Below are 26,916 nucleotides of genomic sequence, written 5' to 3' on the forward strand. Positions count from 1 at the left end.
AACTGGCGCCACAAATCAAGCAATTAGGCAGAAAGAAGAATTAAATCTCTTCAAAAATTATCGATTTATGATACTATGTCGTGTTTGGGACATAAATATTTATTATCTTGCAGCTCCTGTTCCTTCAACACTTGGATTAATTTTATTCATGCCTTTCTAATAAAGGGCAACTCAGCTAAGTCCAAGTAGTGAACAGTAAGACAATACTCTGTTAAGTTTGCTCTCTCCTGAGAAGTAGAGAGCACATTTTATGTCAAATTATTCCATTTACAGGGAACACTGTAATACTGGGTACGCAGAGCCCCACCATGGATTACAGGATTAGACTCCTGTGTATACCCTGGAGCTGTCTAATAAATTTAAATTAAACTGCCATAAAGTAGACAGGGGCAGTCCTTTTAGTCTTGCCCTAGAGTACAGCAAGAAATGTATTGTGCTATGTATTTGCCTTATTAGTGAGTTCTTCCTGCCAAGAAGCAAGTGTCCCTAAATACCAGAAGCAGAGAACTTCGAAGGTTTAAATCCTTATGCTCTTTCAGATGGACATCAGCAATGACCATTTCTTCAACAATTCACAGTGCAAAGGGTTGTTGTTTTCCCTGCAGGACTCTAATCTGATAAGGAGCCAAGAGTCAAGCCAAATCTCAGCAAAAAGAGAAAGAAAAAATATTACGTCTTCCTCTTTTTTTTCCCCCCTTGCTCACAGAACATGACCAAACTGGCCTTTAGTAGAAGTTCAGCTCACAGAAGTCATTCTTGAAAGCCCATTGGTGGAGAGTGCATTTCCTTCTCCTTTAAGGTTGAAAAGGAAACTTTCTGTGAGTTTACTGTAATGGAGCGTTTGTCTGTATCAGAAACAGCCTGACCTCTCCAGCCACAAGATGAAATACCAGCAGCCCACTCTGTCACTAGTTCACTATTAGGAAATTACATGGGAGGAAAGACACAACACAAAATTCACAGGGAGAAAAAAAAGAAAGAGAAAAAAAGGCATCAGTAGTGGTGGGAGTGAATGAACAAGCTTAATAATGAAGCCAGCAAAAAGGAAAATACCCTCTGGCCAATTGATAATAAAAGGTTACTTGAGGCAAAGGGTCAGATCCTGAGCAGTGTGAAGTGGCCCAGCTTCTCCAGCCTCAGCAAAGAGACAGTGATTTACAGCAGCTGCAAAAAGCCCCAGGGGACAGAAAAACCCAGCTATAAAAATGGAACTGCAGGCCCATCTTTTGCAAAGCTTCCACTCACTTTTAGCACCAGGCTGAGGTACAGAGGTGACTCTGAGGGTTTGTTTCTGCGGGGGAGTTCCTGTGAAGTAAGCTGAAGTGTGAATTTACACTGCATCTACTGCTGGGTCTTTAAGTAGGCTGTAAATTCATACCCTAGCCTATTTTACAGGGATTTCCCCAAGTAGATAAGCCCTAAATTTGCCTCCTAATCATGGAGGCAGACAAAATAAATAGACGTTTTCAACACTGCAGACCCACACATGAATATCTCTATTGCCTGTAGGGGCAAGTGGGTACTGGACAGTATATTATATATCGTATTACAGTCCTGCAAGTGCATAGTGCTCTTCTTTCCACCACTGACCCCCAGAGCCCCCTCCACTCATCTCTCTCAACATCCCTCTACTTCAAGAAACACCTTTGAAAACCCTGGCCCTCATGTCAGTCTTCCATGCCCTGGCCTCTGGCTTTTCCCTTCCCCATTCCAATTCCACATCTGGAGGTCCGTGTTCTCCCCTGACCCTCAGGGGGAGCAGTAAAGCTGTCCTGGTGCAGAGGTGTCTCCTCCTACCAGTTCCTTACCTCTGAACCAACCTAACCATGTCTTGTCCATGCCTCACCCATTCCCAGAAGCACTGGATCCCTGGGTTAATTGGTGTCCCTTGAAACCTACATCAGAGTCATAAGGTTAACTCTATGCCAACAAATGCCAAGAAGCTGGGCAAGATTACTCACACTTTCTTGGCAGAAAGATGCTTTTACAGGCAGCCGAACAGGAAGCCAGAGGCCTTCAGCAGAGCCAGAGGAAGCAGCTGGCATGGTCACAGCTTCACCAGGGTCCTCAGGCTGGGGGTTTGGGCTTCAGCAGACTAAGGTGAGCAGCTTGAACCACACCAGGTCCAGGTTCTTTCCCTGGGAGCCGCAGTGAGGCTGTAATGGAGCAGAGCACTTACGCCTTGGCTAATCTGGGACCTTGCACCGCTTAAACAGCTCCTGTGCTGGCCCAGGCACTCGCTGCCCCAGAGCCAACCAGTCCTACCTGAGGCCATCCCACTCGAACACAGTGACAGCACTGGGTCCTCAAGGATCCTTTTCAAGAAGTCAGTTTAGTAATATCCTCTGTCACCTGACGCAAACATCAGGGTTCTCAAAAGCAGCTTGGAATGCTCTCCTTCAGTGAACTCCCTGATTTTGCAAAGCTTGAAAGACAAAGTCAGTTAACACTTAGAGCCCTAAGATCAATGAGGGAAGCAAAAAAGGCATAAAACATCTTTTGATTTCAGCAGAAGGAACCAGCCACAGTGAACAGTCATCACATACACTACAACATTCCACACCATCCTTATCTGCAGGAGCAGATAACAGCAGCCTGGGGAACAGGAACCACATTCTAACAGATACGAGACTGAAAAAGCTCTCTGAGAGACAGGTCACAGAGCAGTGATCCTTCCAGCACTTGCCTAAGTTTAATCTTTGATGCATATGAAGATTCTGCACCATAAGCATCTCTGAGCACAGAAAGAGCTCAGCACCCTTTAACAGCTAAAATCTGTGCTGCAGACCATTTCTTCCATTCTGTTATCTCAAGCTCTCTTTGTGACCCTTTTCTTTGTACTGTCTGCAAACATTTGTGCAATTGAGTTGTACCAGCAGTTGCATTTAAAGAAAGTCAGTGTCTGAGCTTCACAGAACAGTCTTTAGAGAAACTGAAGTTTATATTAGTTCAGGAGCATTTATCTTGGAAGTGTCTGGTCTTTCATCCAAACAGAAAGCACCAACAACACAGTAAGAGCACCCAAATCCCACCAAGCCAACACCATGACTCATGATAGCTCACAGAACACTGTTTCACAACAATCCACAGAGCTAAAAAAGTAACAGAAATATTGAAAGGTACATAAATACCAGGGAACAGCAATTGCATCATCATGATGCAAGCAGAAGAGAAGGTTGGATACTCTGGGAAAATTCTTCTGTGTGAATTATTTACTTGGCTGAAAAACTTCCTCCTTCCTTTTCATCTTGCCCTGTTCAGCGAGAATACCATATATTTGAATATGGAATACCATATGGTATCTTCCATATACTGTCCAGCAATTGCTTCCAGCTCCAGAACAAGACACTCAGACTGGGCCAGTCATGTTAGAAAACTGAGTGCAGAAAGGGGGGTTGTGTTTTACATCCTGAAATGTGAAAATCTGAGGTTTTGGAGATAATTCTGGATGTTAACTTGATCTTATATCACTGACTTCAGTGACATGGCCCTATCATCAGTGATTCCAAAGCCACAGCAGCAGGATGCTGACCTGCTTCCCCACAGGTTCCACGTGCAGTGTGTCCACCACGACCAGACTCCATCTCATGCACAGCCAAGGTGACACAGTGTTAGTGCCATGTGGAGGTGGACAGAGAGCCACTCTTAAGTCCCAGTGCACACTGCAGTGGCTGCTCCAGCTGCCTCCTAATTGCTCTACTCAAAGGCTGTGTGAGAAAGTGAAAAAAACCTCTGTGTGATCATGTCATGAAACCTTGCCTCACTGCACACAAGCAAAACAAGGTTGAGCTTCCACTGCAAGGACACCCTTGGTGCAGACACTTTGCTGTTTTTGAACACCTGGTGATCTGAATATTTGTTATCCACTGTTAATGTTATTAGTATCTCCATACATCTCTGTATGGAGATATGTATCCCTGCATTTTGGATGCTCTATACCACTTAAGAAGTGTGGGTATTTGAAAAAAAGGAAGGCCCCACACACCTATACGTCAGCCCACAGCCTTGGGCAACCCATGCAGAATCTGAGACAGGCAAGAAGTTTCCAGAGTATGGGGAGAAAATGGTGGAGATAACAGCAGAGTAGTGTGAAAAAGAAGTCAGACAACAGGGGTCACTGCATGAAGGGGGCTCTGAAATAAACCTGTACCTACCGATATTTCTGTCTGCTGAACAAGAAGATGACACAGGGTGTGAAGGGAGGAATGCTGTGTTTTCACGGGGCTAAGCTGAAATAGGTCCCTGTCTTAGGTCTCAAACCTATTTACAGCAATATTTTGTCCCCTCATATGATATATCACTGGAGATAAAGCATCTATATAAATCTATAAACTTTTTAAATAACATTTTATGGTTTTAATTTGCAGAGTATGATTTCTTTCATTCATAGCTTTCCCAGGCTATAGATTTCTTGTCTGTCATCTCCCTCTTGGTGTTACAACTCCAGAGCCAAGCCACTCTAAGTCGTTACTGAGCCCACCACTTACAGGGTAACAGGGATAACCACCAGCGTATTCCCTAAGCAGGGCATCCCAGAGAATTCACTCAACAAAACACATCCAGCAAAGCAAAGGAACAAGGCCCTTCATGTTAATTTAACAACCTACTATCCCCTGAAATCACTGGCAATACTAATCTATTTATCCTGCCAGTAAACAAATGTACATGAGTTTCCCATGCAGTAACACACTGATTAAAACTTAGAACATGTGCCCAGGCAGGGCATATTTCTCAAATAAAAATAAGACCTTAATAACCCTTAAAGGAAATTCCACATAAACACACAGCATCCAAAAGCCAGGAGCAAGGAAGAATTCAGTCGGACTTTCAGTCAAAATCCAGTGATTCCTTTTATATTGCTTCAGTTGCAATGGTTTCAGAAGAACAGAGAACTGTCCTTTGAGACCTAACCAGTAAAAGGAGCATGGCTCTCCTTCTTCCACTGTCACGTAGTAGGGAGGCCTTTATGCCCTGCTAAATGTAAAATATTTTAGAAAAACAAAACCAGGAAACAAACTGGGATTTGGTCAAGAGTTCATGCTGGCTGAATCACTGTGGTGTGGAAACCACCAGCTCTAAAGATGGAAAGTCCAGAGCCATTCATTACCTCAAGGAAAGAAAAACAAAAAAAAGGGGGAAAAGAGGCATTAAAGACCCATTTGGCTTGCTGGTAAGCTCTTCCAACGTTGGAAACACAGGAGAGGCTACCTATAGGTAGGTGCCTTGACCTTTTTCCTCCTCATCTCTCTCTGAGCACAGCCAGCAATTTGATCTGCATCACAGTTTTTCATATTGGGTACAGTTTAAATGTCACTCCCTGACTCAACATACAGAAATGCTTTAGGTCAGGGCACTGCTTCTTCCCTCCACATCCTGCACCTATTGCCCTTTGAGGCCTTTCCCCGGGAAAAAAGCCCAAAATCTACATACTTTACAGATTGAACATGGTCAGTTTCTAAGTAAAGACTCGTTCAGACTTCTCTGGTTTGCCTTTTATTATCTGAGAGGTTCCAAGGAAATATTGCTCAGAAGCATATAAGGCCAAATGTTCTTAGACAAGGACATACAATAATGAGTGCATTTAGTGAGGCAACACAGCCATTTCGAAAGAGGCCCGGGAAATCCTAAAATTGTTAAAATGTATCTTCACAATTACTGACAAGATCTAGTAAAGATGTTTCTGTTATGCTGGCGCATTTCATAAGCCAAAAGTCTTATCAAAGAATCATTTTAGCAAACTTCAAAAGGCAAACTGTTGTGCCCATTGCTTGTAGGAAGGAGAACAGCTCCTGACAATAACCTCCCCATTCATTTTTTGCTTTCCTTGTTTCCAAAGTACTGGCATACAGAAATATGCTACACTCAGGCACTAAAACACACTTGTCTCAGCTGACCATCATGTTATTTGACATAATGCTGCCACTAAAGTTAAGAATCCTATCAGCTTTCAGACTCACCTGAACGCTGTGCAGCCTTTTTGTCCATGCTGGATGGAACGACCCAGAGCTGCAGCAGGAAAGGAATATACCTGTATACACACCACAGAACAAGAGGAGAGCTAGTCCAGCAGCTAAACATTGCAAGCTGAGGAAACCTGTTACCAGCTCTGCAACATATTTCCTTACACAGACTTATCTACATCATTTGTTCTCTCTGTGCCTCCGCTCTGTAAAATGGTACTTTTATATAACAGGCTGTGTGAGAATAAATATGGTATGAAGTGGCACTGACAGGGAACATGGAAATACCTCTATCTATGATAACTCCACACTACCAACCAGCCATTTTTAACACTCAAAATTGAATGATTCCAGAGAATGTTACAGTGGAAGTGACTCACAGAAGACTGAAGAATCAACACCCTTTCCTGAACTGAATGCAGTTTTGTGAGTGTAGGTTTTAAAGGGTTCATTTACCATAGTGATTCCATTTGGAGAGCAGTCTTTCATAGCACTGGTGTCAATGACCAGGGAAGCCTTTCAACTTGGCAAAGCATATTCCAGGATGTCTTAAGAAAAAAGATCTATAAAAACTGCACATCAAAAGCCTGGCATTCTTGTGCATTAGTTTTGCACACTTCTAAATGAAGCTAGTGTTACAAAGTGCTTCTAGGCCTATCAAAATTTCACAGGTAGTATGTCAGGAGGGAATCCATCCTGAAATACTAAATCACAGTAAACTTCAGATAGGCACCAACTTTTCCTACAGAGGCTTGCATCAATCATTCTCCCTTTCTCTTTCCTGAAGGGCTTACCCTGCACAACAGCTCCTGGTGACCTCTTCAGTGTGTGCAGTACTCCTTTGGGCTTTCACTGCTCTCGGCTCCACATGCTGCTAGCACCTGTAACATAGAACAGTACATTCTGAGTATTCCCTCTGCCCTGTGCCACGCCACCACTGCCACCCCACCGTTCTACAGGGCACACCTCCATCAGTGTCCAGGTTTGGAGTAGCAGTGAGTTTCTGGAGCCAGCTCCTCAAATGCCCCACTCCTTGTGCAGTCCCTGAGCACAGTCTGGATTCCCTTCAGATGGGACTAAGCTGGAAGAGGTACCCCAGCAGCACAGGTAAAGCACCCCAGCTGCACACAATGTGCAGGCCAGGGGACATCACCAGAGCTGCAGCTCTCCAGGTCACTCCTCGTGGCTGCTACAGCTACTTGTGAAGAAATTGTCTGGGAGTATCAGACATTCATTCTCCTCCAGGGAAACTTAACAAACCCTCTCTACTCTGTGGTACAATCACCCAAAACTCGCATTGCTCTCCCTCCCCACTCCCTCCAAAAAGCAGATTAATGCCTGTCTTTTCAGTTATTTACCCAGTCAGTACCTCCGGTGGATCATAACCTTTGAACATTTGATCTTTTTGGACTCGTTGTTAAAACTGTCTGTCACCATTTAGGTCCTTGCCCACCTGCCAGTATCCTGTCACTCACCTCTTCTCTGTCACCCATTTCTACTCTTCCTTTCTTTCTTTTGGACTCACTTGTCTTGTTCTATGTTTTTAGATATGAATAAAGCTCAAACTCATCACTAATACCAAATTCACCTGAAATAACTTCATTTTCTGTGATTTCTTTTATTTTATGTGACTGCATTTCTATGTAACCTATACCAGCACCATTTGGAACTTCACACTATCTATAGAGAAATCACCTCCTTTTATCTCTCAGTTAACTGGTCTTTTCTTTGTGGGCCAACCCAGCACCCGTGGAACTGAATGGAAGGACCTCAGCTGACTGCAACAGGCAGTCCCCTAAATGCACTTAATGAAGCCATTCAAACAACTGATGCTATTTATATTGAATTTCATGACTATATGACATTCAGAGATAACCATGTATGTTCTATGTCTTTTGGAATACATTTTTCCTATTATACAATCTGAAAAAAAATACTGGTTTTGTTCTAATGTAATTTTAAGAATCAAATTTATATACAAGACCTTTAGAAAACAGAGACCCACCTCTAAATGCAAAGAACAAACATTTGCATTACCTATTTATATTAAAATATGCAGAAATTTCTAAACTATTCAGCCAACTTATAAATTTTTATAACTTCTTCAAATTGTTAACATTTTTTTAACACACAGCATTATTTCAGCTTTGTGGAAGGCTCAATAACAATCTTTCTGGTCTGGAAAAAAAAGGAAAGAACATTATAATAAAGAATGCAGAATAAATAAAAACAAAACAGTACAAGCCGTACATCCACGCATACAAAGACAACTTTCATGGTGAGCTATAAGCAAGTATAATAACACAATGTGCTGCATGTTGATTTCACCAGTGAAAAGAATTTCTCCAGTTATTGAAGACTTTCCTGGCAGAATTTCAGAAAAAAATTCTGACATTCTCCCAATCTGACTTCTGTGCAATGCAAGTCATGCACATTTTAAACACTAGTGAATAATACTGCCTTTCTTCTGAGAACTGTTAACAGCTGTAGAAACTATTATAGCCTGCTTAAAATCATGTCTCTGTAGTCAATACTCTCCAGACACTTAGCAATACTAAAGCTATTCCTGGGGCTAAAGTAGAATTGCTATGTGAGTACAAAGTTTGATTTATGTTGAAATGAAACAACAAACATCTGATCTTTCCTTTTTTTTAACAGCCATTCATATAAACACAAGTATCAGCTGCATGACTAGAAAGCGATGCACCAAATTTACAGAAATTGGACAAGGGAAGACCACCCACAGTCACCTTCAAGAAGAAAAGATTTGTCAGAGGGTGACAGATCGCTGGTGAAGATACTTAGTACAGCTGTGGCTGCCCTGATGTCCCCATGGTGAGGCTGTGGTTAGTGAGAGTGATGTTCCATGAACCCAGTTTTTCAAGTCATTGGAAAGACACAAAATTATCAGCAGCCCAGTGCAATATCTTGGCGATGCTCATCATCAGCTGCTCTCAGACAGATCACAGGCACAGTGGACTGCCTAATAAAATCTTCCAGATGCATCCAAGAGGAAGTCAAGGTCTCTATGTACTAATGTTATTCTTTCACAACCCAAAGCACAGGTGGGAACAGAAGAAATGCTCAGTTGTGGCTCCTTTGACATTTTTGAAACTATGACTGGAAAAAGAGAGGAAAAAACACAAGTGGAATAAGAGTAAACCTTAAAATACATATAAAATTTCACATATGTTCTATAGATTCATGTACATCACTAAGATGTGCTGAAAATACAGTTTTGATTCCTCACTTCAACAAACGGCCACCTAAATTCCTTTATTTTTTTTATACATCTTCACCTCGCAAGAAATGAAGACACCTAAGAAAATATTATCAGTTTCGTGGAGGGTTTGTGATCTCTGACAAAGTCAGCAATTAATTTGACCAGTAACAACAATAAAGTGAGGGTTAAGCTAATTTTAGTAAGAGACTCTTCCCCCAGAAGAGTACCATAAATTGATCAGGAAGCCTTATGCAGCCTCGAATGAATGCTCCAGCTTCTTCTAGATTAGTTCTAAATCTCTTGCTGTTAAAGTCTCTAGAAAGATGAAAGGCAAGTTAATTGTTGAGATAATTGCTATTTTTCTTCTGTCAGTAAATTACCTTTTTTATAGCATGACATTTCATCTTCTAATTAGAGCTTTCATTGTGTACCACTATTTCCCCATGTGGCACAGGTACACCTCCACCTTCTCCAGTAGACATGCAAGCACCAGCATGCAAGCCTGTCTGCCCTGCTGCTGCCCCAGATATCATCAAACACAGCTCTGCACACATGGTCCCTGTGCTTGGCTGGAAAAAATGCTCCCAGGTTGTGACTGTGGCACACTCAGTGTTCCTTCCCAAAAAGCCACTGTTAGTTCCACCAGCTATTTTCATTCTGGAGATGGCTTTACTAAAGATGAACATGACTGGTGTTGCTGCCAAGTAACTCACTCTCACTGAAAATGGGACTGTGCAAGACTGAGGACTCCAGAGGCAAAACAAAGCTTGAAATTCCAAATGCAGACCTAACACACAGCAGAAATGCTGCCATTCTCTCTGCCTTCAGGTCAAATTCAAGTTCTCGTGCTGGGCTTGTAAATACTGTTATTTTTAGGGAAAACTCCCTTTGACTTTGCTCAAGACCCCAGTTTGCATTTACACAGTACTATCCCAGGCTGCTCCCAACCCCTCTGCTTTTCTTCCTCCCTACTCACTCACTCACTCACTCAACTTTTCTTACCCCTTTTGTCCTCTCATGTCTCCTTTTCTTCCCTGTGCTCTAAGCCTTATCCCACGCTACCCTCTGATCTAAGATCTCTCTCTCTGGGAAGGCTTTGGATGTCATATCTCCATAAATTTGGGATAACACTCAGATTCAATGGGAATGAAGTTGACCCATACCATTGGGTCTCTCTTTGCCAAGGATCCTCGGTCCTTCCTCTTGCCTCTTTGAACAATCTCATCCTGCCTTTAGAATCTGTAACTCCATTTCCTTCTCCTTACTGTTGGCCTGCACTTCATATTTGCTAATTTTCCCATATTTGGACTCAGAGCTTCTAAAGGCAGAGTACAAGTTGCTAGATTTTCTCTTCCTTTGTCTATAAAATGGTGCCTATGAAATGTTTTCCCATAACAATGGAAAGAGATGATCAACTTACAACAGCAAATCATATGGAAGGAGAAGGTGTGCACACATAAGGGGGAAGAGGACACACTATTTTCTTAAATTTTAATAGGTAACTAAGAAATAACTTTATTTTCAGAATGACTAACCCTAAACAATGCAAAAAAGGTATTATTTAGAAAAAAAAGCATAAGAAAGGCATGACAGTTACTAGAAGCTATCGTATCCTTTGGTCTCGGAATTTCAGCTGGGCTCTCATTCAGCACAGTCACAAGGCAGTGCTGTAATTACAGTCCTCTGGGGACTTCAAATGAAAATAAAAGTCACGTTCAAACAACCAATTTCAAGGTCACATATTTGAAATCAGGGCAGTAGGGAATCAAAAAGCCTTACAAAATAAGTACAAATCAGGCAACCAGGAAATTCTCACAGGTATAACACCAACCTGACCTGCTACTACCAGTGGTCAGTAGTTCCACTGAATAGAGCGAGAAAAATTAGACTGTGGGTTACAAGGGCAGTAATTTATAATGGGAGGTTGAGAGTGGACCACATGGAAAATTAAGTGGCAAGGAATGCAGACAAGCTTAGAGAGAGAGTGAAGCAATGGCTATTTTGAGAATCCCTGTTGGGCACAAAACAGCATTTGGCTATGGAGTGCTAATGACACAGGTGAGATGCACCAATGGCTGCAGCATCGGCAGGAAGAGTCAAATAACCTTATATAATGATATAAAAATGGGATTTCATCCATCACAAAAGAGAAATGTTACAGAAAAATCTCCAGCGTGTAGGCATAGTCCGAGAACACAGCTTCCCAGTCATGGATCAGGAAGATCTGATCCTTGGCACTGATTCTGGAATGACAAAACTTTTAGGCAAGTTACCTCCTTAACCTTCCTGTGGGTAGGAAAGTCACTGATAACTGAAAAACTCTTAAGCAATGTTCTGTGCTGCTTTTCTGTTGCAATAATTGCACATCGACTGCTCAGAATTGAATGGTGCCTGGTATCATTATCCTAACACACATAACCATCCACCCAGACATTTACACTGTGCTTCTCCTAGTGCAGAGGGACTACAAACAGGAACACACAGGGGCAAACAATGCTGTTAACACTTTCCATTTTGGCTGGTATCACTGCGTTAGTGCAGTCCACGGGCAGGTGATGTTGTTTTTGACAGGCCTGTTGGGTGACAGTGACAGCAATCTGTCAGAGGCAGCCCACACACGGGATGTGTCCTGCACAGCACACTGACCTCCCCCAAAGAAGTTTCATTTTTGAACTCTGTGGAACATGTTACAAATACCAGCTGGCCGGGTGCAATGTATCACAGAAAAAGGGCACCGTGCAATGGTCAGGACAAAGCAACATGGAAATACCCTCTGAGGGCAGCAGTGGGCTTGCTGGAGAGCACTCTGTGCTTCCTTGGAGGAACAGGTTGGATCTTTGTGAGGAGGGACACTTGGCCCATCAAACAAGGTAATGTGCTAAGGCACTTCTGTGCTTCTCCTGCAACTCCCCGACCCTGCAGTTGCCAGAAGATTAGTGCTGTCATAAAGACGACTTTCAAGCACCTACAGGCCTTGCCAAGAATAAACCACGCGTGTCTTTACCTTCACAGGATCATATTCACACCATGAGCAACTCCTTTTTCCCCAGGGAAAAGCCCTGTGCCAATGCATAACAAGATACATGTCAAAGACCTTTGCCATTGCCTCAGTACAACCACAACTCTTCTTCTGTTCAACAAGGAAATTCTGAGGGACCTACTTACTCCTGCTTTCTGCCTTCTTTACAGCACTGGAGGTGCAAAGCTGATGAACAACCAGTCACACTTCCTAGGCAGGTAATACAGTATCAGAGGCTCTCAATTAGCCTTTGCTCACCAGCCATGACAGCTCAGGGTGCTTCTGCTCCTGTGCAAGAGGTTGTCAGATTCACAGGAGAGCTTTAAACTTTAAGCTGTCAGACCACCCACCAGAGCCCATGAGACAAACATGTGCCCTCCCTCTCCCCACCCTTTTGCAAGCAAGCTCCCCACCATTGCAGAGGGATCGATTGGATAGGTGTCAGTACCTTTAGCTACACAAATATCTTTGGGAGAGCACTTCTGCAGCATGCTCAGTATGGTATGCAAGGAGATAATGATAGTATTGTCTCTTTAACAAAAAGTTAAAAGTCCCTGAAATTACAATTTTTGGTTTTGAATATTATATTAAGACCAGTGCAGAAACTGGTAGCAAAAGACTGATTCATGACACCATCAAAATGATTCACCAGTCCCTCACTAGGAAGTGATATCATTGCATTTCATCTCCATGAGAATGGCAGAAGAGACACATTGTTTCACAGGACAGGAAAGTGCTTCAAAATAAAAGTATTAAATCTGCAGGTGTGTATGACAAAGGAGAGGGGGCAGATTGTCAGCGCTCTGAACAGTGAGCCAGTTGCCCAGCCCAGTGACCATCAGATACTTGTAAGCACTGTTGAAGAATGCCAGAACATTTCCAAAAAGGTCTGCGATAAATTGCAAGCTGAGGGTATATTGTAAAAATTACACCACAGCCTGACCAGATTCTTTTCCACCTGATCCATCACTTGTTGCTCCATCCCTCAAGCCACAAACAGTAAAATCCTTTCTTGCTCCCTCTTTAGCAGCCATATAGTGAGTGTGTTCTCACATTCTCTTACCTGACTCAGTCCCACACTCTCTGACCCACAATATTGTCTCCACATGTCAAAACTCAGTCCTGCCAGGGATCCATACATCTTAGCCCCATACCCACTCCTCCCCTCTGCTCAGCACCATTACAGGTGCTCCAGTGCTCCTCAGGTCAGGACTGCTGCACATCCAGCTGGTCTAGGGAACCCCAAAGCTCTTGCAATCCCTGTGTTACTCAGGGATTCTTACTTCATGGTCACACTAAGGAGAAGGTAGACATATGCATGAAGCTGCTGGGGAGGCAGAAGGCAATGAAGTTTTAGGTTGTATGCCACACGTTGTCTTCAAGGGTGACACACTGGATGACAGGTTTTTTAGTTCTTAGAACCATACCTCATGTTGGACATGCTCTCTGCAGTTACTCTGGGTGATGTCAGCCTGTCAGCACCTCAAAGCCCTAAGTATGTTGCACTCTGCTGTGCCTTTTAATTAATGATCTGCTCCTTCCACAGCAGGCAGAAGTAGGCTTGCAGCTACAGAACCACCAAACTGGCAATGACAAGCTGACATCACCCAGATGGAAGAGGGTTTTCTTTCTTTTAATCTTATTCCTTCTCCTCAGCTTGCTCTGTTTTCCAAGAGGTCAAGGTACTACCCCTCCAGTTCACTTGATGCTTCTCCCTCACCTCTCAAAAACCTACATTTAGAGCACCTAACATCAACAGCCCCAAGCATTGGAATGACAGTAAAACCAGTGCTGCTTTCCTCTCCAGCCTGCTGCCCACCTGTGCCAGAGACGAGGGACACTTTGAATCCAGGGAACTGCCAGAGAAGAGAGTGGCAAATTTTTGAATCACTCATTTTCTCCAAAACTCCTTTAACTCTCTGCAGGAAGACTGCCAGGCCTGTTGCTACACAGAGCTGCTGGCCCACAGCATGCCAGAGGCTGCTGTCAAATCAAGGCTTTAGGAGCAATCACAGCCACATCCAAACAGCACTGGAGAAGTCACCTGCAAGGAAGAGCAAGTCCCATGCCATGTAACATGAAAGCAAGTTGTATTTATTCTATCACTCCTAACCTCCCAGGGACTGGCCTTTTAATGCAACTCATATCCTCCAATCTAATAACCTCAGTTCCCTGGAGACTGGTGCTGTAGACACAGACAGGGCTTAGAGTTGAGCACTCTGGAATTTCTGATGTATCCAGCCACACCTGGAGCCAGCCAGAGCCATGCAGGACTCCTCATGCAATCAATCCATCTACAGCACTGGGTTCACCTAGAAAAGCAAGTCAGGCATCCACCAGCCCTCCAGCTCAGCCCAGTCACACCGGAAGAGCAGATGGAAAGAAAGCTGCTCCCTCCATCCCAGCAGGGCCCACAGGCTCTGGTGTACTGACCAACAGCTCCTGTCCGAGAGAGCTGCTTCCGAAAAGACACACAGCCAAAGAGAGGAGACACACTCCAGCGAGGGACTTGATTGAGTGGTTTTTCTGTGTGGTTGGATACAAGAGAGACCATATTCTTGATACAGGTTCAGCATTTCTGTGATTCTATGATTTCAATATATTAGACAAGACCATGGGGGAACTCAAACAGAAAATGCAAATGCCACTTTTTAAGCCAAACACTAAAAAAGCACTGGGCCTGATTTTCAACTGGTGACTCTCACTCAACATTTTTGTAACCCAAACAACTTTTACAGTTACTCCTCGTATAATTAAATAACAAGAAAATATAATTTTCTATTTTGTTTAGAGAAAAATCTACTGCTTTAGGCCTACAGAAGCATAAGTAACCTGTTAGCAAGCATTTTAGAGAACACTTTGCTTTGGTGAACATATTCTCTCAAGGTATATGATATAGGTGAGCAGCAAGTGTTGTACTCATCTCTCCTAAAATTATCAAGTTAACAAGTCCTGCATTAGTTTCCATCCAAAAAGCCTCCTTGCTGTGCATGCACAGCACTCCTTTAAAGTCATGGAGACATACCCAGGCTAGAGAAGACCAAAATAGATCACAGATACCCATTTTGCAACCATTACCCAGAAAAGTGAATGGTTCCATTCTTCTGTATACTATAAAACCTCACGTACCACAGGAAGAGAAGTTAAAGGCCACACTTTCACTTCGTGTGTGCATCTTCCAGTGATGTCAACCGGGTGTGAGCTTCTGATCCTCAGCCAGTACAACTTTTCCCAGGAAGTATTATCAAACATACCCCATCAGCTCTGGGCTCACACTTTTATCCCAACAAAATTTCATGTCTCCCAACACTATCCACACTTGCACCGTTACTTTTAAGTGACAGTATTAAGCCCATAAGCAAAATTTACTTCATCAGATACTGAGGGCTCTTTGAAAGGTGAAAGTATTCTTAAATCTTGACCTCAGGAAGAACATTCTCTGCTTTCCAGAGTTTAAAATGGGATGGCCACATTTCTAGGCATAAGGACAGCTGAGAACTTGTGGTGAGATTACCACAGTTTAAGAATTTAACAACATGAAGATGACTTAAGCCAACGTAATTCACCACGTGATTTCTGCAGGAGAGCAGAGTTCCTGAAGTTCAGCTGGTTCCTGAAGCACAGCTGAGGAGTGACAGTGTTAAGCTACAGCATCGTGATTGCTTGTAATTGTCTCTTTCATATTCTAAGAGCTAAACTATCCTTGTTCCAAGGCAGGGGTCAAAATACTGCAAGAAATGCAGGTCATGGAGCAGAAGAAAGGTTATTTTCAACTTGTTAGGCTTCCCACAAAGTTTTCGGATTCTGCACATAGGCTTAACCAATTTCAAAGCAGCCAACATGCTGACTCTGCCTTGAGTTACACTACACACTGGCCCCTCAGATCCCAGGACTTAAAATCACCTTTGCTCTCTCTGTCACAGGTCATGTATAGCTCAGCCAAACCAGGAGATTTGTGCCAAACAGTTTGTATTTCCAACAATTAAATACTGAATTCTCCTTTCAGGAGTCACTCAGGAGTCACTCTTGCACAATTATTTGCATACACAGCCACTTTATTTCAGCCCCAAATACAAAAAGCTATTAACAGTTTGCCAGATTCTGCTCTCATTTGCCCCAGTGCAAAACCACATCATTTCCACTCAGATCAGTGGAGCCTAAGTTTCATACCACACATGGGAGAGTAGAACTCCTTTCCTACTAACTGCCATCTCCAGTGAGTTGCTGTGCCCGTGGCACACACGTCTGGATGTTTCTGTTCTGTAGCACACGCTACCCCCTCCGCCCACTGTCCTTCCAGCTCCTCTGCAGCCCCACCATATCCCTCATGGCCCTTAATTAGAAATGGACCTTGTTTCCCAGACAGACCAGAGCAGGTTACTCATTCCCCTTAATTCACTGGATTTACAAGAAGCACACCAGCTGAGTATCACTGAACAAAAGATAAAATTGTTTCTACAGTGTATTTACACACAATAAAATAAACCAATCAAGTAAACAAATTGTACACAACGTGCCCTTTTATTAACTGAAACCAGAAGAAACCCTCTTCATTACTTCCAGTACTTAAAAATGCACACTTATGTCCTACATAACTTAGAGCTTACAGCAATTACTTGGTCCTCAAAGCCTTGAGCCAAGTTTTCTCCACGGTATTTACTCCCTGGGACCCAAAAGAGTCAACAGATAACTGGTCTCCAACCCTGTTTCTTCAGTGCCCTCCACACTGAAGGCAGACTTTGCTCATTCTCCCTGACTGACAGATCATCTTGGTTTAACTTCTCCTGGACTCCCTTCATTTGCTATACATGTCACAGCCACTGTCACACTCCCTGGCCAGTGAGGGACAGGTAGTTGGTGCCAGGGGACACCAGGAACTGTGGACTGAGAAACAAGCACAGTGCTGCCAGCCAGTCAACTACAACAAGTGCAAGAGCATGGGCAGCCAGCCTGAGAGAACAGAAATCTTAATCCCACTGTCCCTGCATGCCCACAACCACTGAGTTAGGAGTCACTGCTCTGCCTTTCTACAGACACAGCTTTTAGAAGTTCACAACCATTGCTTTGTGCTTTTATTTCTTTCTGGTAATGTAATAGAGCACTTCCTAGTTATCAAAAAATGTGCCCCTTTGTGACCCTGGTGAGGCTCAGAGGAACAGCCCTTGCTACACAACGCACACAGAGCATTGGCCGAACCAGTTCCCGTTCCTCCCATCAGGCAGTCTGACCTCAGACAGGATTTCCATGCCACTCCATGCAGCTCCATCCTGCAGACAGTTTTCTGCCACCTTGTGTGACCACACAGCTCAAGAGGCAAACCCAAAATGCTTCCCTTGCATAAAGGGAAAAGTAATTTATCACACAAATACAAGGCACAGTGAATCACCACAGCTTGACTACTGATCTCTGCCAAAAAAAGTGTTAGTTTCAAGGGCCCCCTTCTGCCACCCTTCCACTGAGTAATTTAATTGAGGGGGAAAACTTGACATCAATATTTCTGATGCTAATTCACATGTCTTTTTTTCCCTGATAGAACACCTGGAAGGAGAAGATTGCCTCAAATACCCATATGCAGACACAGCGTATATATGGGTTGAGTGTATGTTTTATTTAGCACAAAACAAGGAACAGCCTGCATTTAGCATTCAGATTTAATATTGCATATACACATAGATGCAGACAACCGTAAGAAATCAGGTGATTTCACACGTGAAAGGCAGCTTTTTCAATATTCTCACATATAGTTGTCACTGAAGGAAGGGAGTAGCATCAGTACAAGTCCAAAAGGTTACATGAATGAGGCCCTTGCTCCCCCTGCACACCAGGCAGAATTCACCCCAATACTGTACAATTAAAGGATAAAGCTTTCAGCTGTAACTCAAAATTTTGTCACAAGGGCTACAGCCTACTGCAGGAAGACAGCAGAAAAGATTAAGGGCACGCCAGAGATGCTGCCAGGTGAAAATAAGTAAAGTGTGCAAAGTTTCTCAATTGTTTTGTGGAGTTACAGTTGTGCTGACATCCTCATACAGCATCCTAAATGTAAGCACCTACCTAAAAATACAAATACAGTTAGAACCCTGCCACAAGTTCCATGCAATCTCTGTGAGCAATGTCAACTCCTGTGTGCAGGGCCTTGCCTATACAGGGCTCTTTGCAGGATCAGGACTGTAACCTATGTACAGAAATGCAGGTAAAGTGTGTTTACATAATATGTAAATAGATAAAGAAAAGTACATTCACATCAACTACTGAGGAGAGAAAACAAATCATTCTTTTACTGCTAAAAGTACTGAATCACTTACCATCTGGTTTATGAGAAAAAAAAGACTCAGTCCAATTCAGTTATGAAGAAAATCCTGTCTAAAAAAAGTAATCACATGCTAGTTCAATTTCGAATCATTTTAACACAGAGACATGGAGAATTTTGTTTTCCTAGAGATAAAAAACCCACCCCCAACAGTAAGAAGGATGTGTGGCTTGTTAGGCCTTGATCCTGCAAGCTTTAAATACTTAGCTATGGGGAATAGTGGAAGATAGCTTTAGGAAAAAAGTAGAGTGTCTGCCTCAGTTTCTTCTGGAATTCATTCTAATTTTCCAAGAAAAATTTGCCACACTTCTGTTATCATGCTGTGAAATGCAAAAGTAAAATCTAGATATTTAGTATGTGAACTAATTTAACATCATACCTTCGTAATTCAGGGGTTTTTTCCTCAATGATCTGAAGTTATACCCATGCAGAAGTGATATGTTACTGACAAGAATACAATTCTAACCTAAAAAGAACATGTGGACAGGTAAATACTCTGAGCACTGGAGCACAACCAGCCAAGGTCACATCTAAGGCTCTGGCAAGGATTTGTCAGCGCTAAACTTGTGATTTGTCACTTTGTCCTCAAACACACCACTAAAATTACTTTCCTCACTTTTAAAGAAACTAAAATTTTTGTATCATCATTTCAATCCACACTTCAAAACCCAGCCTACACACAATACTGATTTTCCAAAGGTCTTTGTATGTCTCCTTTAATAGTTGTGCATCTGCAGTTGAATTAAACTTCCCTGTTTGCTCCTTGCCTTGTTTAATATGGATCTATGGGACAAAGTAGTATGGTATTGGATTTACCAATTAACCTAAATATTACAAACATCTGAAAACACTGAAAGAAATTTCCCCGTGTCACTAAATACCTTACCCACTAAATTTTACCATTCACCTGCTGAACACTAAGTCTTTCCTTAAAAAAAAATAAAAAATTATTTATTTAAACCAGAAAAATTTTCCCTGGCTATTCTTTCCTTCTTAAATTTGGCATTATTGATTAGCCCTGTATAGATCCCCACTGGGACAAATTTGATCCCAAATCATTAAGAAATTAAATAGTTCTCTCTTGCTGAAAAAGAGATTCCTTAAATACTGTGTTGTGTGCACAACCAAAGGCAACCAAGTTATTATGGCTTCACGTGTTACTGCTTATCACCTATGTGACAACCATACCCAGTCCTCACTCCTGACTGTGAAAAAGTAAGGCTTAGCTTGAGGATTGTCTGTGCTGAAGTGTTTTTGGCAGTGAGGGAAGGCTATGAGTGAGCAGCAAGCAGGTTATGGTGACTCAGTGGCACAGCAGTACCTCTTTAAGCCACTGAAATAGGATTGCTTTGTACCTCACTAGTAAGATTGTCCCAGAGCTGGTGTGTGATCAGTACTTGGCACAGCACAAGCAGTGGCAGAGCCACAGCTCACATCCTCTGGGAACCCAGAGTTCGTGGGTGATCTGTTACCTACAGCCAACCCTCAGGCTCCAAGGGAGCAGAATCACACCCTACCCTGGACAAATGTGCTTATATCCCACACCTATCACACAGCAGGCAAAGGTAAACATGGCACTGAGGTCAGTGATAATGGGAGAGCAGACAAGCACAGAAACACAGGGCTTTCCCTGCAGGGGAGCAGTTTTCCTGTCACTGCCCAGCACGAGGACTCTGTAGAGCCTTCGGACACTATACAGGCCTTTCCCCTGGGTTGTCTCAACAAAATCTTTCCTTGCCATTGGAAAGTCAGCTGCTGAGGGGAGGGTTGGAGGCCATGGGAGCTGCTTGCCAGCAGAGGTGACCTCACAAGCTGTCACCCACCCTCCACTCTCCCACTGAAAAGCCAAATGGGACCCTCGGGATTCTCTAAAAAAGTAACAAACCCAAGTGGAGTTCGGCACTGATGTAACAGAGGCTGGAGGGGCCTTATGGGTTCAGCAGTCAGTGAGCAAACTCAAAGGCACAGGGAACTGGTTTCAAAAATGGTGTAGGGCCATGCTCTGAGCCCAGAATCCTGTCCAGTGCCTGTGGCAGTGATCCCTGGTAGCAGTGGCTCCTCCTGGCACACGTGGAGCAGCAGAGGCGTGTGACACAGCACCTCACACTCACTGCCCACAATAGCCAGATGGACACTGGGCACTCCACCTCACCACAAGCCAGGAGCTGCCCAAGCAGACAAACCCCTCGTGCTAACAAAACAATCAGGACTACAGCCAAGTGTGACCTTCACCTTGTACCAACTATCCCAGCAAACAGATTTCAACTTTCCCAACAGGTAGTGTCAGCATTTAAATTAACAGTAGCGCCAATAAAATGATAAATTACTTCTATGTGTTTTGCTGCTTTTGAATGTAAAATATCAAATATGAAACTATTTTAATACAACCAGAGATAAAGATATGCAGGGAAGAAATCACAAGTAAACATACCACATCTTTAACTGTGTCCTTGCTGCCAGTTAAAAGACTCCAAGTGAAGGTCCAAATTACAGTGTTTCATATGTTGTAAGACTAACCAGTTTAATCAATGATTCCCACTTATTTCCAGTTACATTCTTCATAACATAGTATCCATATGCATGCCTGTTGATTTTTATTTTGAAAGTTATGCCAGTAATAAGTGTGCTGGTTTAAAGGTAAACCAGCAGGGGAAATGAACTCAACTCAAAAGAGAGATTATAAATCAGAATAACAATTTAATAAAATAATACAATAAGTACGATTATACAGACAAACAATTGGTTTTAACCCATAAAAGCCAAATATATAACCCAGCACCCTGAGGCATGAACAGATTGGTGTTCTTTGGGCCCCCTGAGCCCAAAGTAAAAGGAGAGGGGAAAATCTGTTGGTGAGAGTGCTGTTGCAGTGTGGTCAAGAGTGGTGGTTGCAGTCTGGTTGAAAAGTGGTGGTTGCAGTCCAGTCGAGAGTGGTGATCTGCAGTCTGGTTGAGAGCAGTGGTCTGCAGTCTGGTTGAGAGCGGTGGTCTGCAGTCTGGTTGAGAGCAGTGGTCTGCAGTCTGGTTGAGAGCGGTGGTCTGCAGTCTGGTTGAGAGCGGTGATCTACAGTCTTCCTCTGGATCCCACGAGTTGTTCCAAAGGTCCCAAGACTCCAAGATTATGTATCTCCCAGTTCAGGCAGGAATCCTCACTACCTCCCTCAGGGCAAGGGGGTTCCTTAATGGGTGTGAGGACAGGAGCAACTCCTATCTCGAAGGCCTCTTAGCACCTAGTTTATAGCCTGAGGAGTCAGGCTCTATGGGCAGATGGTGTAAATGGTTTATTGATAACAGCTTCTGGGAAATGGCATGGAAGGCTATAGAATACACAGTTTTGGGTTACACCCATACAGTGATGAACTGGTCTCAGTTGTCCTAACTAGGACATTATCCACCCCTTATTCTATGCCATCCATGTCATGCCCAAATTAACCCCCTTTAAAAACTATATCCCTTTAAAACTATATACATCTATATATATATACACAATGAAACATTACAGACCATTCTCACTCAAAATTAGGTCCCCTTGTGGTACACAACGTGTCTCCCCATCTTTTTGCATTACCCACCAGGTGAAACTTGGCCCTTGGGCAAAAACAATCCCTCGGATGGGTTTACCTTTGCTTGAGGTGGGACTAATCCAAACAGTCTTCCCTAACATACCTCTCATATGCACCACGGGGACTTTATCTCCATCTACAGTATGCAAAGGTTCTGATTGAGCAGGGCCAGCTCGATTGATGGAGCCTTGGGTGTTGACCAACCAGGTGGCCTTTGCTAAATGCAGCTCCCAGTGTTTGAGAGTCTCCCCACACAGTGCCTTCAGGGTGGTTTTCAGCAGTCCGTTGCACCGCTCAACTTTTCCAGCAGCTGGTGCATGGTAGGGGATATGATACACCCACTCAATGCCATGCTCTTTGGCCCAGGTGTCTACGAGGCCATTCTTGAAATGGGTCCCATTATCAGACTCAATTCTCTCCGGGGTGCCGTGTCGCCACAGGACTTGTTTTTCAAGGCCCAGGATGGTATTCCGGGCAGTGGCATGAGGCACGGGGTATGTCTCCAACCATCCAGTGCTTCCTTCTACCATGGTCAGTACGTAGTGCTTGCCTTGGCGGGTTTTGGGGAGCGTGATGTAGTCAACTTGCCAGGCTTCCCCATACCTGTACTTCGACCACCGTCCACCATACCATAGAGGCTTCACCCGCTTGGCCTGCTTGATGGTAGCACATGTCTCACAGTCATGGATGACCTGTGAGACAATGTCCTTGGTTAAGTCCACCCCTCGGTCACGAGCCCATCTGTATGTTGCATCTCTCCCCTGGTGACCGGAGGCGTCATGGGCCCATCGAGCCAGAAATAATTCTCCTTTGTGCTGCCAATCCAGATCTACCTGAGAGACTTTAATCCTGGCAGCTCGGTCCGCCTGCTCGTTGTTACGATGCTCCTCATTAGCCCGTTTCTTGCCTACATGAGCATCTACATGACCGACCTTCACACTCAGCTTCTCTACCCGGCCAGCGATGTCCTGCCACATCTCTGCCGCCCAGATGGGTTTCCCTTGGTGCTGCCAGTTGGCCTTTTTCCATCGCTCCAGCCATCCCCACAGAGCATTGGCCACCATCCATGAGTCAGTGTAGAGATAGAGTCTTGGCCACTTCTCTCGTTCAGCTATATCCAAAGCCAACTGAACGGTTTTAAGCTCTGCAAACTGACTTGACCCACCTTGTCCTTCGGTCGCTTCTGCAATTCGCCGTGTGGGACTCCATATGGTTGCCTTCCATTTTCGGTTTGTCCCTACAATGCGGCACGAGCCATCTGTGAAGAGCACATATCGCCTTTCATCTGCTGGTAGCTTGTCATATGGTGGGGCCTCCTCAGCCCGTGTCACCTTCTCCTCCTCTTCTTCAGAGGATAGTCCGAAACTCTCACCTTCGGGCCAATTGGTGATAATTTCCAGAATCCCAGGGCGATTAGGATTCCCTATCCGGGTTCACTGTGTGATCAGAGCGATCCACTTACTCCACGTGGCATCGGTGGCGTGATGTGTAGAAGGAACCCTTCCCTTGAACATCCAGCCCAGCACTGGTAGTCGGGGTGCCAGGAGGAGCTGCGCTTCGGTGCCGATTACTTCTGAGGCAGCTCGAACTCCTTCATAGGCAGCCAGGATCTCTTTCTCAGTTGGTGTATAGCTGGCTTCAGATCCCTTGTATCCCCGACTCCAGAATCCCAGCGGTCGTCCTCAGGTCTCCCCAGGCACTTTCTGCCAGAGGCTCTAGGAAGGGCCATTCTCCCCGGCTGCGGTGTAGAGCACGTTCTTCACGTCCTGTCCTGTCCTTACTGGTCCAAGGGCTACCGCATGGGCAATCTCCTGTTTAATTTGTTCAAAGGCTTGTTGTTGTTCAGGGCCCCACTGGAAATCATTTTTCTTCCGTGTCACAAGGTAGAGAGGGCTTACAATCTGACTGTACTTGGGGATATGCATCCTCCAAAAGCCCACAGCACCTAGGAAAGCCTGTGTTTCCTTCTTGCTGGTTGGTGGGGACGTGGCTGCTATTTTGTTAATCACCTCCATTGGAATTAGGCGGCGTCCATCTTGCCACTTCACTCCTAGGAACTGAATTTCCTGAGCAGGTCCCTTGACCTTACTTCGTTTAATGGCAAAACCAGCTCTTAGGAGAATCTGGATTATCTTCTCTCCTTTCTCAAAGACTTCCCCCGCTGTGTTCCCCCATACAATGATGTCATCAATGTACTGTAGGTGCTCTGGAGCCTCACCCTTTTCCAGTGCAGTCTGGATCAGTCCATGGTAAATGCTAGGACTGTGTTTCCACCCCTGAGGCAGTCGATTCCAGGTGTACTGCACACCTCTCCAAGTGAAAGCAAATTGTGGCCTGCACTCCGCTGCCAAAGGAATGGAGAAAAAAGCATTGGCAATGTCAGTGGTGGCATACCACTTGTCTTCCTTGGACTCCAGCTCATACTGGAGCTCCAGCATGTCCGGCACAGCAGCACTCAGGGGTGGTGTGACTTCATTGAGTCCACGGTAATCCACCGTCAGCCTCCACTCTCCGCTGGACTTACGCACTGGCCATATAGGGCTATTAAAGGGTGAGTGAGTCTTGCTGACCACCCCCTGGGTCTCCAGGTCACGGATCATCTTATGTATAGGGGTCGCAGAGTCCCGGTCGGTGCGGTATTGCTGACGGTGCACTGTTGCTGTGGCTATCAGTACCAATTGTTCTTCAACCTTCAGCAGTCCCACAGCAGAGGGGTCCTCTGAGAGACCAGGCAAGGTGTTCAACTGTCTAATTTCCTCTGTCTCCACAGTAGCTATGCCAAAAGCCCAACAAAGTCTTTTTGGGTCTTTGAAATACCCACTCCTCAGTTAATCTATGCCAAGGATGCACGGGGCCTCTGGGCCAGTCACGATGGGGTGTCTGTGCCATTCCTTCCCAGTCAGGCTCACTTCAGCTTCCAGTACAGTCAGCTGTTGGGATCCCCCTGTCACCCCAGAAATGGAGATGGATTCTGCCCCTACGTATCTTGATGGCATTAAAGTACATTGTGCGCCAGTGTCCACTAAAGCCTTATATCTTTGTGGCTCTGATGTGCCAGGCCACTGAATCCACTTGCAAATTGAGCTGTGGGTTTCTTTCATCTCAGTAATTATCAAACAAAACCCCTCTTTTTTTACCTTCCTGCCCATAGCTGAGCACTCAGAATTGTGGACGCTTCAACAACATTCTTGAATATATTTTTAAGTTTTAGACATAAAGGCTATATTTTTTTCCATATTATATAATCAGCTTATCTCTAGGAAACATTAAAGAGACATGAAAAACTTAGACAAGTCAAATAATAACTCTTTCCACAACCATAAGGGGATTTCTCCCTCTATTTTTTGTCACCACTGCATAGAACTGGTGACAGTGGTTCCTCAGCTGCTGGGGCTAAGAGTGACATTACAAAAGTGGTTCTGGCCAGAGATGCCTTCCTGCAAACTGCACACCAAGAAGGGAGGGCAAGAAGGGAGGGCAGTTTCCAACCATGCTGGTAAATGCCTCCTTCCTCTCATCCAGGATCAGCCCCAGACAGTCAGCGAGTTCAGAAGGAGTAAAGCTGGGGATAACTCACAGCACCCATCACTACAGTCTGACCTGGGTGGTGTCAGGGAGAGCAGCACAGATCTTATTTGCACCAGTGGACATCATGAAATCAGTGGAGCTGAACTCAGATGATCAGAATGAGGCTCATTATCTCTGCAAATTCACGTAGAGCGAGTTGCATGCTGCACAGCCTTTCCTACTCTGAGTCACTCCAACTCCTGCTCTAGGCTGTTCAGTAGCAAACTGTCAATAAAACTCATTAATGATGCGCTCTATTTAGAAATAGTGCATTTAACTGAGGAGCTACAACAAATGAAGAGTGCAGCAAGGGGTGAATTAAGTGGTTCATAGAATCACAGAATGACCTGGGCTGGAAGTGACTTCTTTAAAGTTCGTCTACATCTCATTCCAACCCCCCTGCATGTTTCACTAGACCAGGTTGTTGAAAGCCCCATCCAGCCTGGCCTTGAGCACTGCCAAGGACAAGGCAGCCACAGCTTCCTGGGGCAACCTGTGCCAGGACCTAACCACCCTCACAGTAAAGATTTTTTTGAATGTATCTACCCTAAATCTACTCTCTTGCAGTTTGAATCCATTCCTCCCTGTCCTGTCACTAAATGCTCTTGTAAAAAGTCCCTCTCCATCTCTATTGTAGCCTCCATTCAGGTACAGGAAGGCCACAATAAGGTCATCCCTAAACTATCCCTTTTCCAGGCTGAACAAACCCAATTCTCTCAGCCTTTCCCCACAGTAGAGGTGCTCCATCCCTCTGATAATCCTAGTGGCCTCCTCTGGACTTGCTCCAGCAGTTAATGGAATACAGGATGTGTGTCAGTAAAGAAGTGGTAAAGGTGGGTGGGAGTCTTAATGTTACATAGACTTGCTTGATGTTTGGTGCATATATGAACCCAATTCCCCTTCTGATTTCAGTACAGTTATATCTAGCACTCCCCTGTGTTTCTACTGATATATAGAGTCTCTGATGAATAACTGATAAACTTATCTTTTACGTAAGCCATTACTGGAGAGCCAGCAAATAGTATAGACATGTTGTTTGTCTTCTCTGTTTTCAGTCCTGTTCTCATCTGAGTCACGTTTGGCTAGCATTCATATCCAGTTCCTTGACTGGTGGTAGCTAAAAAAAAAATTAAAATATACACCCTTGTGGAGCAAGTGGCAGGAACAGTGCAAAAAAGATGTTCTTTGACAAAGATTCTTGGGTTTTGTCCTATGTAAACACACATCTGCAGCTGTTGGCAACATTATAACAGAGGATGGTTTCTGTACTGGCTG

The 26,916-nt window shown here is 44.2% G+C and overlaps 1 protein-coding gene across 16 annotated transcripts in view; it reads right to left on the reverse strand.

The window, feature by feature from the left end:
* The window catches only part of LOC127476996 (uncharacterized), a 64,875-nt gene that overhangs the window by 34,937 nt on the left and 3,022 nt on the right, over positions 1 to 26,916 (reverse strand). For 10 of the 16 annotated variants that reach the window (XM_051800634.1, XM_051800633.1, XM_051800623.1 and 7 more), the window contains exons 1-4: positions 14,022 to 24,792; positions 8,711 to 9,080; positions 7,998 to 8,138; positions 6,755 to 6,841 (exon numbers count right to left, since the gene is read on the reverse strand). In XM_051800634.1, the coding sequence (XP_051656594.1) occupies positions 22,008 to 23,138 (1,131 nt within the window). In that variant the 5' untranslated portion in view covers positions 23,139 to 24,792 and the 3' untranslated portion in view covers positions 6,755 to 6,841; positions 7,998 to 8,138; positions 8,711 to 9,080; positions 14,022 to 22,007. Of the gene's footprint in view, positions 1 to 1,977; positions 2,157 to 5,957; positions 6,029 to 6,754; positions 6,842 to 7,997; positions 8,139 to 8,710; positions 9,081 to 14,021; positions 24,793 to 26,916 lie in introns of those variants that run through there. The other 6 variants (XM_051800632.1, XM_051800628.1, XR_007906807.1 and 3 more) reach the window with 4 other exon arrangements.

This window comes from Manacus candei, unplaced genomic scaffold (genome assembly GCF_025592945.1).
Source record: "Manacus candei isolate 608988 ecotype Guabito, Panama unplaced genomic scaffold, ASM2559294v1 h1tg000050l, whole genome shotgun sequence".
In the NCBI taxonomy this organism is placed as follows: Eukaryota; Metazoa; Chordata; class Aves; order Passeriformes; family Pipridae; genus Manacus; species Manacus candei.